The 17,785-nt window shown below is 45.7% G+C and overlaps 1 protein-coding gene across 3 annotated transcripts in view; it reads right to left on the bottom strand.

Moving 5' to 3' along the window:
• The window catches only part of CCDC112 (coiled-coil domain containing 112), a 65,360-nt gene that overhangs the window by 20,203 nt on the left and 27,372 nt on the right, over positions 1-17,785 (bottom strand). For all 3 annotated transcript variants that reach the window (XM_033929079.1, XM_033929078.1, XM_033929077.1), the window contains exon 5: positions 715-790. In XM_033929079.1, the coding sequence (XP_033784970.1) occupies positions 715-790 (76 nt within the window). The remainder of the gene's footprint in view (positions 1-714; positions 791-17,785) is intronic.

The raw sequence follows: 17,785 nt of genomic DNA, 5'->3' as shown, positions 1-17,785 counted from the left end.
TTTTTTTACCAACTGCACACTCCACAGCTTCAATTTCTATGTTAATGTGTAGGCAACCTGGTTGGACATATAGGTCCTTCTCCAGCAGCTGTACAGGAAGTAGGAAGGTGCAGCAGAAGGACGCACCATGCAAACTTGTTCTCCTTCTCAAGGTTGATTAAAATGTCCTGAACTGGCACCTGTCTTTCTCTACAACACCCTGGACTGCAGAGTGGCAACACATTACCTTGCCACATCAGGTTGCACCACCATTTTTTTCTTCCCTTCATTACCTCTATATTGCTATATTTTCTTGCCCTGCTGGGCTGATATCACACAGATCTCTTCCCCTGGCAGCCCATACTGCACCATGCTAGGACATTTATCTTTTTTTCATTGGCAGTCTGCATCATGTCACACTTAATTGGTATCTCTTATTCCCATAGACATGCAAGAAAGTGTGTGTTCAGCAGGAGGAGGCTACAAGATCACATCTTCCCGAATGCAACTTGGCAGGCACTATCAATAATTAGCATTCAGAATCTTTTCCATTCATTCTATCCTTAATTGCCTTTTCTTTGCTATCTTTCACTTCCTGTGCATCTTTCAAAACGTCTGAAATACTTTGGCCTTTATATATATTGGGCAATCTAATTTGTACTGATTCTGAAGATTTTCATGTACAAATTATAAAGATTTTTTTTATTTTATTTTAAAAGGAACAAAGAAGCTTACACCAGTCGCTGTTCTTCTTTGAATGTGCTTATTGCAATTTCAATTTCTTCCATCATTTCCCTGAGCTTCTCAACAACTATAAGGAACACAAATCAAGAAGAAAATTAAGCGGTTCAGTATGGTCAAGATAATGGAAGATTAGGTTCTTCCCTAGATAATCTTCTTTCCGTTAATACACATAGGAGTCTATACTCTAGGTGAATATCCTCTGGTCATGAACTGTTGCAGAAGGATGTCCATCACATCTTTCAGTTCCTCCTCCTTCCCCAATGGAATATAGTGCCCTTTTCAGTTTGTACCAAAACAATCAATATCCACTATAGCAGAGGAAAGCAGGAGGAGGAGTACGGGAAACTTCCCCGAAACAATAGTACATTTTTGTTCTGCTCTGTAACTCATGAAAAAGAACAGTAGTTAGCATGAACTAATAAGATAATAATAATAAGTTTACATACCGCAGTAACGTGAAATTCTATGCGGTTTACAAAAGATTAAAAGCCATTACAAGTTGATTTAACTTAAAAGAGGTGAAAGAAAGTGGTTAATAGGTCAAAATAACCGTATTGAGGAGAAAAAGATGTACGGGTCAGCTGTCTAGATATTTCAGGAACAGATATGTTTTTAGGCGCTTCCTAAATACCTCATAAGTAGTGGGCGAATGCAATTTTTCTAGATCTTTACCCCATAATGCTGTCTGATATGAGAGAAGTTGTTCATGGTGTTTGAGCATGAGCTTCTCTTGTGTTTGTTGGCTGAGAAGGAGAAAAGGTCAGTTATGTATTTAGGGGCTAGTCCGTATAGTACTTTGAAGCAGAGGCAAGCGAACTTAAATTTTATGCGTGCTTCCATCGGTAGCCAGTGCAACTGCCGGTAGTAAGGTGTCACGTGATCAAATTTCTTCAGTCCAAAGATCAGTCTGACCACTGCATTTTGCATTAATTGTAAACGTCGCATATTCTTTTGGGAAATTGCTAAATAGGCGAAGTTACAGTAATCAAGTTGACTTAGTACGAGGGATTGTACAAGGATTCTGAATGCTGGCGTATCAAAATATGATTTGATGGATCTAAGTTTCCGGAGAGTGAAAAAACCCTTTCCGATTAAGGAGTCTACCTGGTCTTTCATGGTTAGGCATTGATCCAGAGTTACACCCAATATCTTCATGGTAGACTGAATAGGGTAACTAAGTTTATTGATGCATAGTGGTGTTTTGGTGTCAAGTTTGAGCTTGAAGTCAGTCATCCATTGCTCCATCAAAGTTATAGGTATACCAACTGTTGTATGCAACTAACACAAATAAATATGGAGCTCAGGAACTCAATAAACATATTGCTTTATTAGTCATATATGATTACATGCACTTGTAGCACAGGAGAAAACCTCCAGTTCTGGACTATGGATTATATGAGTCAGAAAGCAGACACATTGAAACTAAAAGGGAAGGCTTTATAGACTCCTGTGTGTATTAACAGAAAGATTATCTAGGTAAGAAACTAATCTTCCATTCTGTTACATAAACATAAGAGTCTATACCAAAGCAGTGGCAGACGCCTAAGGTGGGACAGATGAGCTTGTCCGCAAAAGCAGCGTCCTCCCTAGTTGCCACATTCACTCTGTAAAATTTGGTAAAAGTATGGAAAGTAGACCAAGTAGCTGCTCTACATTTCTTTGGGCAGTACTGCCCTGGTCTCCGCCCAGGAGGCTGCCATGCTTCTAGTCAAGCTTTTAGAGAAATAAATGGCTGTTTGCCATACGCAATGTATGTTGACAAGATTGCCATACAAATCCATCTAGTAATAGATGCCTTAGAAGCTGGTCTGCCTCGTCTTGATTGACTGGTTAGAACAAAAAGATGGTCAGAAAGATGAAAGTCATTGGTCCATTTGACGCAAAACTCTCTGTACATTCAGTCACTGCAATATTTTATTCTGCCTGGCCAAACCCGTAAACTGAAAATGTGAGTAGATAGACCGCTTGGTTGACATTAAAGGCCAACACAACTTTTGGTAGAAAGAAAGGTACCATATGTAGGACAATTCCTACCTGTGTGATCCTGAGATATGGTTTTATGCACAAGAGCACCTTCAATTCCAAGACCCTTCTTGCTCAGACATATGTCACCAGGAACATGGTCTTCACCATGAGATCCAGAAGGGACGTCTCTTGAGCGGGCTCATATGGAGGCTTACAAAGTCCCTTCAAGACGATTTTAAGATTCCACATTGGAAAAGACTGGCATAACGGAGGCCACAATCTGAGCACCCCTTTCAAAAATCTGGTCACATCTGGGTAAAACCTTTCCCACTCAGGCTTGAAAGCATGAGAGACCTGCCACCTGTACCTTGAGAGATGCCATTGCTAAGCCTCCCTCTAGTCTGGCATGCAGAAAGTCAAGAAACACTGGAATTGGAGCCTTGAAAGGCCTTTCAGTCCTTAGCATAGGCTGCAATAATCAAAGGATTTTTAGCTTGAAGGAGAGTAAAAATGACTACCTCCGAATATCCTCTCCCTATTAACCATGCCATAAGATCAAAGTGGTATGGGTTCTCTGTATGAATTAGACCCCGACTGAGTAGCCCTATATGAACCAGTAGCTTGATGCATCTGTCCCGCTGAAGCTGAACTAGATCTGCATACCATGGCCGTGAGGCCAATCTGGGGCTACTAGGATCACAAGTCCTGGGTGGGTCACAATTCTGCGAATGACCCGGTCCACCACGGACCATGGCGGAAACACATAAAGCAACTTGTCTTCACTTATCTAATTAATCACTTCATACTCTCTACGAACTCTACGACCCAGGCAGAAAATCTCTCTGTTCTCTTTCCCTACTCTAAAAGTGTGTATTCTAAAAAGGTTTCTGGACAAAACTATCTTACCAGGCCAGTACGTGGAGCAACACCTTAAGTGGTCTATTTGTGAACTCACTACCATACCAAATGTAGAAGAAATCTGTGAAATCTTATCTGTATGATAAATTTATTTTAAGAAATCTCAGCCATACAAATAATATAATTCAGAATTGTATTTGTTTTGACAAATCTGTTTAAGAACTTCAGCCATGCAATTAATGTAATCTGATATGTAATTCATCTGCATCTGGCAGATCCTTTTGCTGTAAACCGTTCTGAACTGTCAAGGTACAGAGGGGTAATAAATAAATTTGAATCTGAATTCCAGCCAACACTGAACCAACATATCCAACCCTATGCTTCCTGGTTCATCTCTTCAGCTGTAGAAGCGAATCACCTTCATGTTCTTGGTTGAAGCCATCAAGTCCATTGCTAGACTTCCCCGGCGTTGCACAATGAGATGGAATGCTCTTCGAGACAGTGACCACTCTCTCGGGTCTAACGTGTGCCTGCTGAGAAAGTTGGCCTGCACATTTTCCACTCAGCTATATGGGCTGCAGAGAGCATCTGAAGGTGTGTTTCAGCCCACCTGAACATCATCTGAGCATCTAGATGTAATGGGACACTCTTGGTGCCTCCTAGTCTATTCATATATGCTACCACAGTGGCATTGTCTAAAACACGCTACCTTTCCTTCCAGATCTTTCTCCAAGGACCTTAAGGTTAGCCGATCGGCTCTCAGTTCCAGATGATTTATGGATCACTTTCTCAGATGGAGGAGACCATTGGCCCTGTACTGGATACCCACCGCAATGGGTCTCCCAGCCTGACAGGCTGGCATCGGTTATTAGGATCACACATGGGATTCAGAGTGGGACGCCCCTCGATAAGAAGTCTTCTAGGAGCCACCTGTGCAACTTGTTCCTTCTTCCACAGACCAAGGAAGCTGCATCTAGAGGGAATGATGCTGGGGGAACCACCTGGAGAGGAGGAACTTCTATAGGGGATGTAAGTGCTCTCTCACTCAGGAAACCACTTCCAGAGTGGCTGCCATCAAGCCCAGGACCTGAAGATAATGCCAGGCAGTGGGCTTTGCATCACTAAGAAATCTGCAATCTACTTCCTGAGCTTCTGTTTGCGTGGCTCACGAAGAAAGATGCAGCCCTTCGCTGTGTCAAAACAGATGCCCAAACACTCCAAGTATTGGGTCAGCTCTAGAAGACTCATCTTGAAGTTGACTATCCAGCCCAAATCCTGAAGGAGATCTACAACTTGCCACACCGCCTCCTCTCCCTCCACTTTTGAAGGGGCTCTGACCAGCCAATCATCCAAGTAAGGGTATACCTGAATTCCCAACCTGAGAAGGTGAGCTGCAACCACAACCATCACCTTGGTGAAGGTGTTAACCTAAAGGGTAAAACCGCAATCTGGCAATGCCTTTAAAGGACATGGAACCTCAGGTATCTCCTCTGGGCCAGGAAGATAGAAATAGGAAGGTATACCTCTGTCAGTTCTAGGCAGGGTAAGAATTTACTTGGTGCCAGCGCCGCAATTACTGAATGGATCATCTCCGTGTGGAAGCGTGATACTTTCAGGACCGCATTCACAGATTTCAGATCCAGAATCGGTCTCCAGTCTTTAGTGCCTTTCTTGGGCACTATGAAGTATATGGAGTATCTGTCAGATTCCAATTCTTGTTGGGAACTGGTTCTATGGCTTGAATGTCTAATAGTCTTTGCATCATTGCTTGGACTCTGGCCTCCTTTGCCGGCTGGCTAGCTAGAGAATCCACATACAGATCTGGGGGAGGGTGATAGAACTCAATCTTATGACTCTCCCGAATAAGATCTAGAACCCAGCGGTCCAAAGAAATTTGCTCCCATGACTTCCAGAACACCAACAGTCTCCTGCCAATGTGAAGGAGCACATCTGCTGCATTGGCATCATTGCATTTTCTTGGAGGCCGGGCTGATGCGAGACCCCAAGGGTTGCCAGTGTCTGGAGCTAGAAAATCTCTGTCTAGATCCCTGATAAGATCTCTGAGCAGAGGGACCTGTGTAGTACTGGTGATAACATTGTGAGGAATGAAAATTGCCTCTGCTTCCCCTGGCGGATCAGCATGGTCTGCTGTCTGGCAAAGACTTAGGACGGTGATCCACCACACTGGCCATGAGGTCATCCAATACCTTTCCAAATAGCATTTGCTCTTTAAAAGGCAGTCTGTTTAAGGTTGCTTTGGAAACTGAATTGCCCTCCCATTTTCTGATCAAGAGCATCCTGCAGGCAGCAACAGTGTACGCCGATACCTTGCTCTGCCACATAATCCACCCTCTCCAACATTAGTTGGGGGAATGCATTTTCCTCTGCCTCAGAATTTTGCTACAATCTAGTGTGGCAGGCACATGCCACAAACAAGGCTACTGCTGCAGCTTTGATTCCCAAAACTAGCACTTAAAGTTGCCTCCTAAGCACCACGTCTACCTTATGGTCCTAGGCATCCTTTAACATCACACCTTCCTCATTAGGGATTGAGGTATGCTTTGTCACACTTTTAGCTGAGAAAACAGCTGCTGAAATTATTGAGCCATAGTATAAAGTTTGGACATAGTCTTGGCTACTCCTTAAAGGAGCCTTCCGGAGATTCCAATTCCTCAGTGATCTGCAAGGTGATGTCCGGTGTGCAGGGAAAAATGTAGTCTGGACATTTATGCCGCTCATTTATTTATTTATTTAAATTTTATAACCCGTCCTCCCCAGGAGCCCAGAATGGGTTACAGTGTTACCTTCACAATATTTTGGAGATACTGTACATGATTTGGGTAGATTCACAGTACTGTATACTGGTTACAGGGTTGCAGTTACAATATTTTGGAGACACAGACTTTGGGTGCATTCACAACATACTGTAGGAATTTGTTAGGGTTACAGAGGTGCCTTTACAATTTGACTGGAGATGTTAGACTAATGGTAGGCATTAGATGCAGTATATGTTAGAGGGGTACATTCATAGTGCATTGAAGGCATATAGATATAATCACAAATAAATGGGGGCACTAGATTGGTCTATTCACCTTATTCTTGGGCTATGGATTAAGGGTCTTAGCGGTACATTCTCATCTAAAATGGGGACAAGAGATTGATTTGGGACCTTGAGAGGTATTGGAAAAGGTGCCCTTATGGAATAGTGTGCTGTTGTCAGCAATTAATTTTAGGTGAGTGGTTTCAGATTTAGGTCGCTAAAGTCTTTAAAGTCTCAAGGCTGGTATGTGATTGTTCGAGAACAGTCTCATTTTTACCGATTTCCAGAAAAGTAGTACGCTATCTATAACTTGAATGTCCAGGGAAAGTTGGTTCCATAGTTTTGGCACACTGTGGGAGAAGGAGCGCTTCTGAGCGGTTTCTAGCTGAAGCTGATGAGCCGATGGGATACATAGTCGGCATTTTAGTTGCAATCTGGTTGGGTGACAGAAAGGGAGTTTATCAGCAATATAGAGGGGGGGGGGTCCATTTTGTGGAAGTGCTTAAAGGCGATAGTCAGTTGTTTGAAGACGGCCCGTTTGCCTACGGGCAGCCAGTGTAGTTCATTCAGTGCTGGGGTAATGGGATTGAAAGGACCAAGGTTTTTCAATAGCCTGACTGTGGTGTTCTGGACTCTTTGTAGTCATTGCAGTTCTTTCATAGGAAGGCCAGCATACAAGCTGTTACAGTAGTCCAGGCAAAATAGTACAAAGGCGTACAGCAGTTGAGTGAAGTCTGTGTCTGAGAAGTATCGCCGGATGTGTCTCAGTTGGCGTAGGTGGTAGAAGGATGAAAATACCACCTTGGAGATCTGTGTGGAAAATGTGAGGTTGGCATCTAGGATGATCCCTAGACTGAATACTTGCTCTTTGGGTATGAGAATGGTGTTATCTCAGGTGAGGGAGAGTCAAGGGGTCATACTGGTTTCCTTACAAATCCATAATAGCTCAGTTTTGGATGTGTTTAGTTGGAGTTTGTGAGATGTCATCCATGATTTGATTTCATCCAGGCAGGATCTTAGCTTTTCAAGTTGGGAGTTCTGTGTTGTTCCTAGTGGGATGTAAAGTTGGATATCGGTGAACGAATGGATGTGGATTCCATGATTTGAGGCAATTTCAATGACTGGTTTGATGTAAAGGTTGAAAAGCCATGAGGATAATAGTGCTCCTTGGAGTACGCCATATTTTGGTGATTTTGGTGTCGAGAGGCAAGAGTTGACTAGGACACTACTGTCTCTTTGTCAGAAAGGATTTAAACCAGGATAGTGCTGTGTTGCTAATCCCAATCTCTGTTAGTCTAGATCAGTGGTTCCCAACCCTATCCTGGAGGACCACAAGCCAGTCAGGTTTTCAGGATAACCCTAATGAATATGCATGGAACAGATTTGCATGCCTGCCACTTCCATGATAAGCAAATCTCTCTTATGCAAATTCATTAGGGCTATCCCAAAAACCTGACTGGCTGGTGGTCCTCCAGGATAGGGTTGGCAACCACTGATCTAGATAGTAAGATCTTGTGATCCAGTGTGTCGAAGGTTGCGCTCAGGTCTAACAAGACAAGCAGCACATCTGTGCCTTTATATCTAAGTAGGTCCAACAGTCGTCTACGATGTCAAGTAAGACTGTTTTGGTGCTATGATGTTTCCTGAAGACCGATTGTTTTGTGGCCAGGATGTCTTGGTTTTCCTTGAATGTGGTTATTTGGTTTAGGACTGTGTAATAGTTTGGACTTGAAAGGGGAGGTTGGACACTGGTCTATAGCTGCTAGGTACTGATGGATCCAAGGTTGGTTTCTTTAGTATTGGTTTGATTATTGATGATTTCCAGGAAGTTGGTACCTCTCCTTTGTGCAGTGAGGCACTGATAAGGGGTAGGATCGACTTAACTGATTTTAGCAGGGTGGTCTGGCAAGGGTCGTGGTTAGAAGTGGTAAGGCATAGTATGTCCAGTGACACTTCTAGTGTGTGGTGAGACTTCCTCAAAGTGGTCAAGGATACTGGCTGGGATCTGTGTGTGGGAAGTAGAGATCAGTGTTGGTCCTCTTGGTGGGGGCCATTGGTTTGTCAAGATTTGAACGGATGCTGTCAATTTTATTCTGGAAGAAGGTAGAGAGAGTTTCTGAATCTATCTGAACTCCCTATTCTCATTACTTTTCTATTTTACACCTAATCTCTCTACCTTTGGATATGGCAGGGAGGACGCGGAGTACCAAGACTACCATCCAGTTCATCACGCCAACGTCCGGCAGGATCCAGGGGATGGTGCAGAAGGAGGAGGGTGGCACTGGACGGTGGGCAGAGGTTGCTGTGCAGACCGACACCGCCCCCCCAAACCACGCTACAGTTTCTACTCAGACAGAGGAGATGGAGCAGCTGAACAAGGACATCCTACAGGAACTATGGAGCCTCAGGGAGGAGGTGCAGTGCTTAAGGAGCATCAGGGAGGACGAGGCCTTCATCGACGGAGCCATCAAGGAGGTTTCCCATTTGGCAGAGCTGACCCACGACAGATCCATCCTCGAGACACCCAAGTCTCCAGTTATAAATTCCACGATCGGGGTGCAAGAAATGATAGGGGATGCCGGTCCCTGGCAGCTGGTGATCTCCTCCACGGGAAAACGGAGAAACCCCCCCCCCTTTTCTCACTTCCCTTTTCTTCTTTTTGTCCCAAACAGGGTAGCTCACCACAACTAAGCCTGAAAAACAGATACCACGTATTGCAGGACATTACTACCGAGGAGGTAGCGGAAGAGGCTCGGGAAGATACCCTGCGCACAACTTGGACTCCAAAGCACGCTGATCAGAACCCCCGGAAGGAGCGCAGAGTGGTAGTCATTGGGGACTCCATGCTGCGAGGAACCGAGGGTCCAATTTGCAGACCAGATTTGCATTCAAGGAAGGTCTGCTGTCTCCCTGGAGCCAGGATTCGTGACGTCACCACCTGTCTCGATAAACTACTAAAACCTAATGACCATTTCCCTATGCTTCTTATCCATGTAGGTACAAACGACACTGCAAGAAACACCTCAGAGAACATACCCGATGACTTCAGAGTCCTGGGTAGGAAGCTGAAGCAAACAGGTGCACAGGTGGTCTTCTCATCCATCCTCCCAGTTAGAGACAGAGGAAGAGCCAGGGAAGAACGCATCCAACGTACCAACAAGTGGCTTCGCAACTGGTGCATAGAGATGAACTTTGGATTCCTGGACCATGGAAAGGCACTCCAGGGACTGCAGGGACCGGACGGACTTCACCTGACCAGAAGAGGTAAAAACGTACTTGGACACCGTCTAGCCCGCCTACTTCGCAGGGCTTTAAACTAGGTAAGTTGGGGGAGGGTATCCACTCACATTCCAGAGCAGTAAGGAATCATCCGGTGGAGTCGAGACACAACCGCCCTTCTGAGCCCAAGGTAAGCACCCACAATACGCATGACAGCCCTAGCAAACACAAGGGATGGAGGGCCATGTATGTCAATGCACACAGTTTAGGCAATAAAATTCTGCAATTGGAGACCGAGATAGTGAATGCCGACCTAGATGTGGTGGCGATATCCGAGACCTGGTTTACGGACTCTCATGAGTGGGATATGGCTATACCGGGTTACAATTTACTTCGTCGAGACAGAGAGGGCAGGTTAGACGGAGGGGTAGCGCTATACATTAAAGAAGGCATCAAAACCACCAGAATCACGGATGTTAAGTACACCGGGGAATCCCTCTGGGTGAACCTGGCCAGAGGGAGAGAAAAATGCCTGTATCTTGATGTGGTATATAGACCTCCAAGACAACCGGAAGACAAGGACACGGAACTAATCGAAGACACAGAAAATATCGCTCTACGGGGGGATGTTGTACTTATGGGAGACTTCAATATGCCGGACGTAGACTGAAGCACACCTTCAGCAACAACCAGCGGCAGCAAGAGGCTATTAGCCTCCATAAGAGGAGCACGCCTCAATCAAATGGTAATGGAGCCCACTAGGGCCCAAACGATCCTTGACCTAGTACTCACCAATGGGGAAAGCGTCTCAGAAGTCTTCGTGGGAGATAAGCTAGCCTCCAGCGATCATAACATGGTATGGTTCCACCTGAGGAAAGGTTTCCATAGATCAAACACTAAAACAAAGGTACTCAACTTCCGAGGAACAGACTTTGCACGCATGGGAGTTTTCGTCCATCAGGCGCTCCAGGTCCAAACTGAGACAGGGAATGTGGAGGATATGTAGTCATCCCTGAAATCTGTCATACACGAGGCAACCGGCCGTTACATAAAATCATCACACGAATGGCGAAGAAAAGACAAACCCCAGTGGTTCACCGCAGAGATCTCACGTCTCGTTAAGGAGAAGAAAAACGCATTTGCTTCCTTCAAACGCACGGAGAAAAGCGAAGATCAACTGCTACACAGGATCAAGTCCACAGAGGTCAAAACGGCAGTCAGGGAGGCCAAACTTCGAGTGGAAGAAACTCTAGCAAACAACATTAAGAAAGGGGACAAATCCTTTTTCCGGTATATCAGTGACAGGAAAAAACACACAGACGGGATAGTACGCCTGAAAAAAATGGACGGGAATTACGCAGAATCGGATCCCGAAAAGGCCGAACTACTAAATGAATACTTCTGTTCGGTCTTCACCTGCGAGGCGCCAGGGTCCGGCCCTCAATTGAAGCCACAGTCAAACACAAAAGACCCGTTTCGGAATTTTAAATTCACACCCAGCGAGGTTTACTTTGAGCTAACAAAACTCAAGGTGGACAAAGCCATGGGACCGTACAATCTGCACCCCAGAGTGCTCAGGGAGTTAGGTGATGTCCTGGCAGAACCGTTAGCCGTGCTCTTCAATCTCTCACTGAGTACAGGGACAGTCCCCCTTGGACTGGAAAACAGCTAACGTCGTTCCTCTACACAAAAAGGGTTGCAGGACAGAGGCTGCAAATTACAGACCGGTGAGTCTGACATCGATAGTATGCAAACTCATGGAAACACTGATCAAACGCCAATTGGACACGGTCTTGGACGAAGGGAATCTACGGGACCCCAATCAACATGGATTCACCAAGGGTAGGTCCTGCCAATCAAACCTCATCAGCTTCTTTGACTGGGTAACAAAAAGACTGGACGAAGGAGATTCACTGGACATAGTGTACCTAGACTTCAGTAAAGCTTTTGACAGCGTCCCACACCGCAGACTGTTAAACAAGATGAAATCGATGGGGTTAGGAGAGACTCTGACAGCATGGGTCAATGATTGGCTGAGTGGCAGACTTCAGAGGGTGATGGTTAACGGTACTTTCTCTGAGACATCGGAGGTGACCAGCGGGGTGCCGCAGGGCTCGGTCTTGGGTCCGCTCCTCTTCAACATATTCATAGGAGATCTGACTCAAGGGCTTCAAGGTAAAGTAACGTTATTCGCCGACGACGCCAAACTATGTAATATGGTAAGCGAGGGCAATCTACAAGATAGTATGGCGCAGGACCTGCGTACATTGGAATGCTGGTCCTCAACCTGGCAGCTTGGCTTCAATGCTGGAAAGTGTAAGGTCATGCACCTGGGTAGCAGAAACCCGTGCAGAACTTATACCTTGAACGGGGAGATCTTGACCAGGACTTCAGCAGAACGAGATTTAGGAGTAATCATTAGCGCAGACATGAAATCTGCCAATCAGGTGGAGAAGGCTTCCTCAAGGGCAAGGCAGATGCTGGGTTGCATCCGTAGAAGTTTCGTCAGCAGAAAGCCTGCAGTCATAATGCCATTATACAGGACCATGGTGAGACCTCATCTGGAATACTGCGTGCAATTCTGGAAGCCACATTATCGCAAAGACATGCAGAGGGTCGAGTCGGTCCAAAGGATGGCCACCAGAATGGTCTCAGGGCTTAAAGGTCTCTCGTACGAAGCAAGACTAAACAATTTGCAGCTCTACACTCTCAAGGAACGCAGGGAGAGGGGAGACATGATTGAGACGTTTAAATACGTCACCGGACGTATAGAAGTGGAAGATAACATTTTCCTTCTCAGAGGCCCCTCAACCACAAGGGGGCACCCGCTCAAACTCAAGGGCGGAAAATTTCACGGCGACACCAGGAAGTATTTCTTCACGGAGCGAGTGATTAATCAATGGAACAAGCTTCCAGTACAGGTAATCGAGGCCAGCAGCGTGCCAGATTTTAAGAATAAATGGGACGCCCATGTGGGATCCCTACGTGGGTCAGGGTAAAACATTGGCTAATCTTAAGGGGAGGGTCTATAGAGTGGGCAGACTTGATGGGCCTTGGCCCTTTTCTGCCGTCATCTTTCTATGTTTCTATGTTTCTATCATCTGTAGTTGGTTTTGGGTGGTCCCTTGGGTGGCTGAGAATAATTTCTTAGTTAGGAGACGATGCCCCTCGATCGATTTGGAAATTTAGCAATGAATTAGGCATAGCGTTTTTCTTTGGCTTCTGTTATGGATTGCTTGTAAAGTTCTGATAGTTATTTCCAGATGTTTTGTCTGCCAGCTGTTTGGATTTACACCATGATCGTTCTGCTTTCTGTACCTTCCGCTTCAGCTCCCTGAGTTCAGTAGTGAACCATGAAGATGAGCAATTCCTGTTTGTTTGTTCTTTGCTTTTTTTGTGGATGCTAAATTTTCATAGAGATTACAGACCCGTGTGCAAGTTCTCTGCTACGTCTGACAAAGGTCGATGATTGTCAGTTTAATCAATTTGATCTATGTTTGGTGAGGCCAGTCTCTAAGGTGGGTAGGTCTACTGAGGAGGGATCTAGGGTGGGTTTGGTGGTGGCATGAGGTTGTTGACTATTTTTCCCTTTAACTATGTCGCTATTGAAGGTGATGAGATAATGGTCATGGTATTGGGGTTATGGCTTCTTTGTTGTTGAAGTGAGTAGGAGAATCATTCATAAAGAAGATAAGGTCCAGGGTGTTGCCTGAGGTGTGTGTGGGATGGTGGATTGTCTGTTCAAAGCCTAGGTCGTATATGGTATTGACAAAGTCCAGTGGTTGGCTGGTCACATTTGGAAATTCGGGGAAGTTGAAGTTTCATAAGAACATAAGAAATGCCCGCACCGGATCAGACTGTGGGTCCATCTAGTCCGGTGGTCCGCACCCGCGGAGGCTCAGCTAGGTGTTCCCGAACGAGGACCTTAGTCACTCATATCCCTCAATGTGGCTTGCAAGAAGATGTGCGTCCAACTTGCCCTTAAATCTTAGAATGGTAGTTTCCGCCACAACCTCTTCCGGAAGTGCGTTCCGGGCATCCACCACTCACTGTGTGAAACAGTATTTTCTGACATTTGTCCTGGTCCTGTCTCCCTTCAGTTTCAGTCCATGACCTCTTGTCCGAGTCACATTTGACAACGTGAATAACGTTGTTTCTTGCTCTATTTTGTCGATTCCTTTTAGTATTTTAAAAGTCTCTATCAGATCCCCGCACATTCTTCTCTTCTCGAGGGTGAACAATCCCAGTTTTCCCGAGGCGTTCATTGTAACTCAAGTTCTCCATATTTTTAACTAGCTTCGTCGCTCTCCTCTGCACCCTCTCCAATATTGCTATATCCTTCTTTAAGTAGGAAGACCAGTGCTGGACACAGTACTCCAAGTGTGGTCTGACCATTGCTCTATAGAGTGCATTATGACATCCTCTGATCTACTCGTGATTCCCTTCTTTATTATGCCCAACATCCTGTTTGCCTTCTTAGCTGCCGCCACCGTGCATTGAGCCGACGGCTTCAGGGTCCTGTCTATTAGTATTCCCAGATCCTATTCTTGCACGTACTTTTCCAATTTTACACCTAACATTTTATATTCGTGCTCCTTGTTTTTTCTGCCCAGGTGCTTCACTTTGCATTTCTCTATATTAAACGTCATCTGCCAGTTTTCTGCCCATCTTTCTAGTTGGTTCAAATCTCTCTGGAGCTCTTCGCTGTCTTTTTTGTTTCCCAGGATCCATATATATCTATGGGAGAGGATCAGATTTCCTATTAACGCTAGTAGGTTTTCCAAGATGTTGGATGGCGAGTGTGGGGCTCTGTAGATCAAGACGAAGATACTTTTCTCATCTTGGCCGATGGAGAAGGTCAGGCATTCTAGACCATTAAAGGTTGGTCCAGGACTCGTGGGGTTAACTGAGATTTCACAATGGCTGTAATTCCGCCCCCCCCCCTGTTTAAGCGTCAATGCGAAGGCTTAGTAGTTGTCAAGGCAGAGCTGGCCTAATGGAACTCCGTCATTGTCAGATAGCCATGTTTCTGTGATGACAAGCATGTCGTAGTTCTGATTAGACAAGTGATCTCGTATGAGGGGAATTTTGTTGTTTACTGATCTTGAGTTGATCAGTGGATTTTGATGTTTCTGTGTTGAGGCAAGGGATTACGATTAGGCATGGGTTCCCCCTGGCATTTTTCCACTTGTGTGATCTCTTTATGTTACTGTATTTCCCCTGGCCCGTGATCATTGGGATTATTAGCGGTGTGGTGGCAAAACACATGGTGGGTTTTGGGGATCTGTAGAAGTTGTGCTTTTGGTGGTGTAGGAGTGAGGCAGAGGGATCTCTAAATTTCCTCATGACCATGCACTATGAAGTCAACAGTTTCAATTCTCTGAACACATCTGTAACATAAGGCATTGTAGCCGACTTGAAAAGCCACAGCACAGAGAGATCCTCTCCCTGGTCAAGCAGGACTATCACATCCTGAATTCTGGTCCCTGAAAGACAACTGGAGTCCTCCAGGCAAGAAACTGCACTATGGGAAAGTAAACGTATGGAGACCGATCTCTAATCCTCATAGTCCTGGTCCACATGGTCACTCAGGCTGGGCACCGGATTCCTTAGTGGCAGGGAGGCCTCCTGGGGAGGAATCTTTCCCTGGTCTACATCTTTCCCTGGCATGCACATAGGCAGCGCAGAGCGTCCTGGACCATTCAAATAAACTTTCCACAGGAGATTCATGAAGTTTTGTATAAACTCCTGAACAGGAGGTCCCATAGACCCTGCAGACCTCAGACTGGATTCTCTTGGGCTCCACCACTCCCGCGCACTTATGTTTCGCGTAATCACTGTTTGGGTTCTCTGGGAGGAATTTCTTTCTAGTCACCTGGAATCCCCTGTGGTTCCCCAGCCCTAGAGGACTCAGAGGAGGCTAAGCCTGAGACTCACAGCACGCAGTATACGGACACTCTTCAGCCAGTCATCCAGCACATAACTGGCATGATATAGGGACAGAACAGGCTGAGGAGTCCATCCCAGTCGATTTTGAGGCAAATCAACGGATTCTGAGGCAGTTGAAGGCTTTAGAAAAAAAAGATAATTTAAAATCCAAGTTGGCTGCTGCCAGCAAATTTGTACTAAGAATGGCACGTAGGGGCTCCTCTGAAGATTAAAAAATTCAGTGAAAGGGAATCTGGAGGTGAGGGACCCTATCTCTGGCCCCACAAACCTTTAAAACAAAATTTTCAGACACTCTCCCTCCCAATTTTCCCCATAGGAAATAATAGGTAGAAAATGACATGGGGAAAAAATGTGTCCCTGTCTCCACCCCGTCCCCACCCCCTTCATCGTCCCGTCCCCGCGAGTTCGGTCCCCGTCACCGCCCTGTCCCCGCAAACCTAGAGAGAAGATTTTTCTTTAAGTAGAAGGAGTTAACCAAAGTGGATGGGACTGGGGAAAGGGGGTTGGGATGGTAAGGAGAAAAGGCAGGGGAGATTGATATGGAAGAGTCAAAAGGGGATAGTGATTCAAATATTCTTAATCTAGCCTCTTTCCCAGCGTCTTCTTCCCACTCTCTCTTCCCCAGCGTCTTCTCCCCATTCTCTCTTCCCCATTTCCCAGCATCTCTCCACTTTCTCTTCCCCATTTCCCAGTGTCTTCTCCCCACTGCCTCTTCCCCATTTCCCAGCGTCTTCTCCCCACTGCCTCTTCCCCATTTCCCAGCGTCTTCTCCCCTCTCTTTCTTCCCCATTTCCCTTCAGGCTGCTTCAGCGTCTTCTCCTCTCCATTCCCCCCAGCACCTTTTGCGCGGTCCAGCAGCTCCCTTCCGCAGGCCATGCATCTCCCTCCCTCCCCCTTCTCTTTGTGGCGATTTTTATAAGTCTATGCATTGTATTGCAGCCAGAGCCTTGAAGTCATGTTGCGTTGGCTGCTAGAAAAGTCTCCTCCAATGCAACCGGAAACAGAAGTTGCGTCAGAGGAGACTTTTCCAGCAGCAACACGCGACGTGACTTCAAGGCTCCGGCTGCAATACAATTGCCACGAAGAAAAGGTAAGGGGAAGGGAGGGAGATGCACGGCTGGCGGGAGAAAGGGGGCTGCTGGACCGCACGCTCGTTCACCACACGTGCTCATTCCTTTAACTGCGGAGACAAGACCATTCACCACTCCGTACTCACAGTGACCTTTCTTTTTGTCACCGTTTTGGTGGGTAACAATCACCGTCCACCGTGTCATTCTCTATTCAACAGATTTATCTCCTAATCAGTTACCAGTTCTAAACGATTAGCTCCATACTGATAACTTGAGAAATACATGTACTGTACAAACTGTAATGTATCGTATTGTATTTTACTAATTGTAATCTGTAATTCACTGACTGTACTGTATCATCCTCACCATTGGTATTCTGTAATTCGCTGACTGTCCAGCTCTCTTCACTGTGAACCGCCTAGAAGTCGTAAGATTATGGTGGTATAGAAGAAATAAAGTTATTATTATTATTATTATTATTATTATTAATAATAGGATGTACTCACTGTGTCGTGTTGGTACTTATCTGTGTCAGCCTTCTCTGCAACTTGACTGAATGGAAAAGACTTTCTGCCTCAATTTCTGTCAGAATGATCCAAAACTGGAGATCTTTGGACTGCCAGTTGGTCCAGTATCGACTGTAAGCTCAACCCCCAATGATTCTCAAAGTGTAACAGGGGGAGCGAGAAATATAGCCAGCTCCCTGAAGCCCAAAGAGACCAACACGGGGCCCCACAGCCTGTGCTCAATCCTCTGATAAATCAGAAGGTGAGCTAGATCTCAGGGAAATGGTCTCCGAACTTCCAAAATGCACAAGGCAAGCTAGCTCAGTAGGTATACCTGGGGGTTGGCCCCATAAGCTGCAGATCGCCTGCGTGGAATATGCATCCTCTCCCAAGCAGAGTAGTCTCCAATTGGGGACCTCAAAGCACCTAAGCTTCATGAGACGGATGAAAAATAC

The sequence above is a fragment of the Geotrypetes seraphini genome, chromosome 1, assembly GCF_902459505.1.
Source record: "Geotrypetes seraphini chromosome 1, aGeoSer1.1, whole genome shotgun sequence".
NCBI lineage: Eukaryota > Metazoa > Chordata > Amphibia > Gymnophiona > Dermophiidae > Geotrypetes > Geotrypetes seraphini.
Note: the sequence above shows the minus strand (reverse complement) of the source record. Positions and strands in the feature narration are given on the sequence as shown.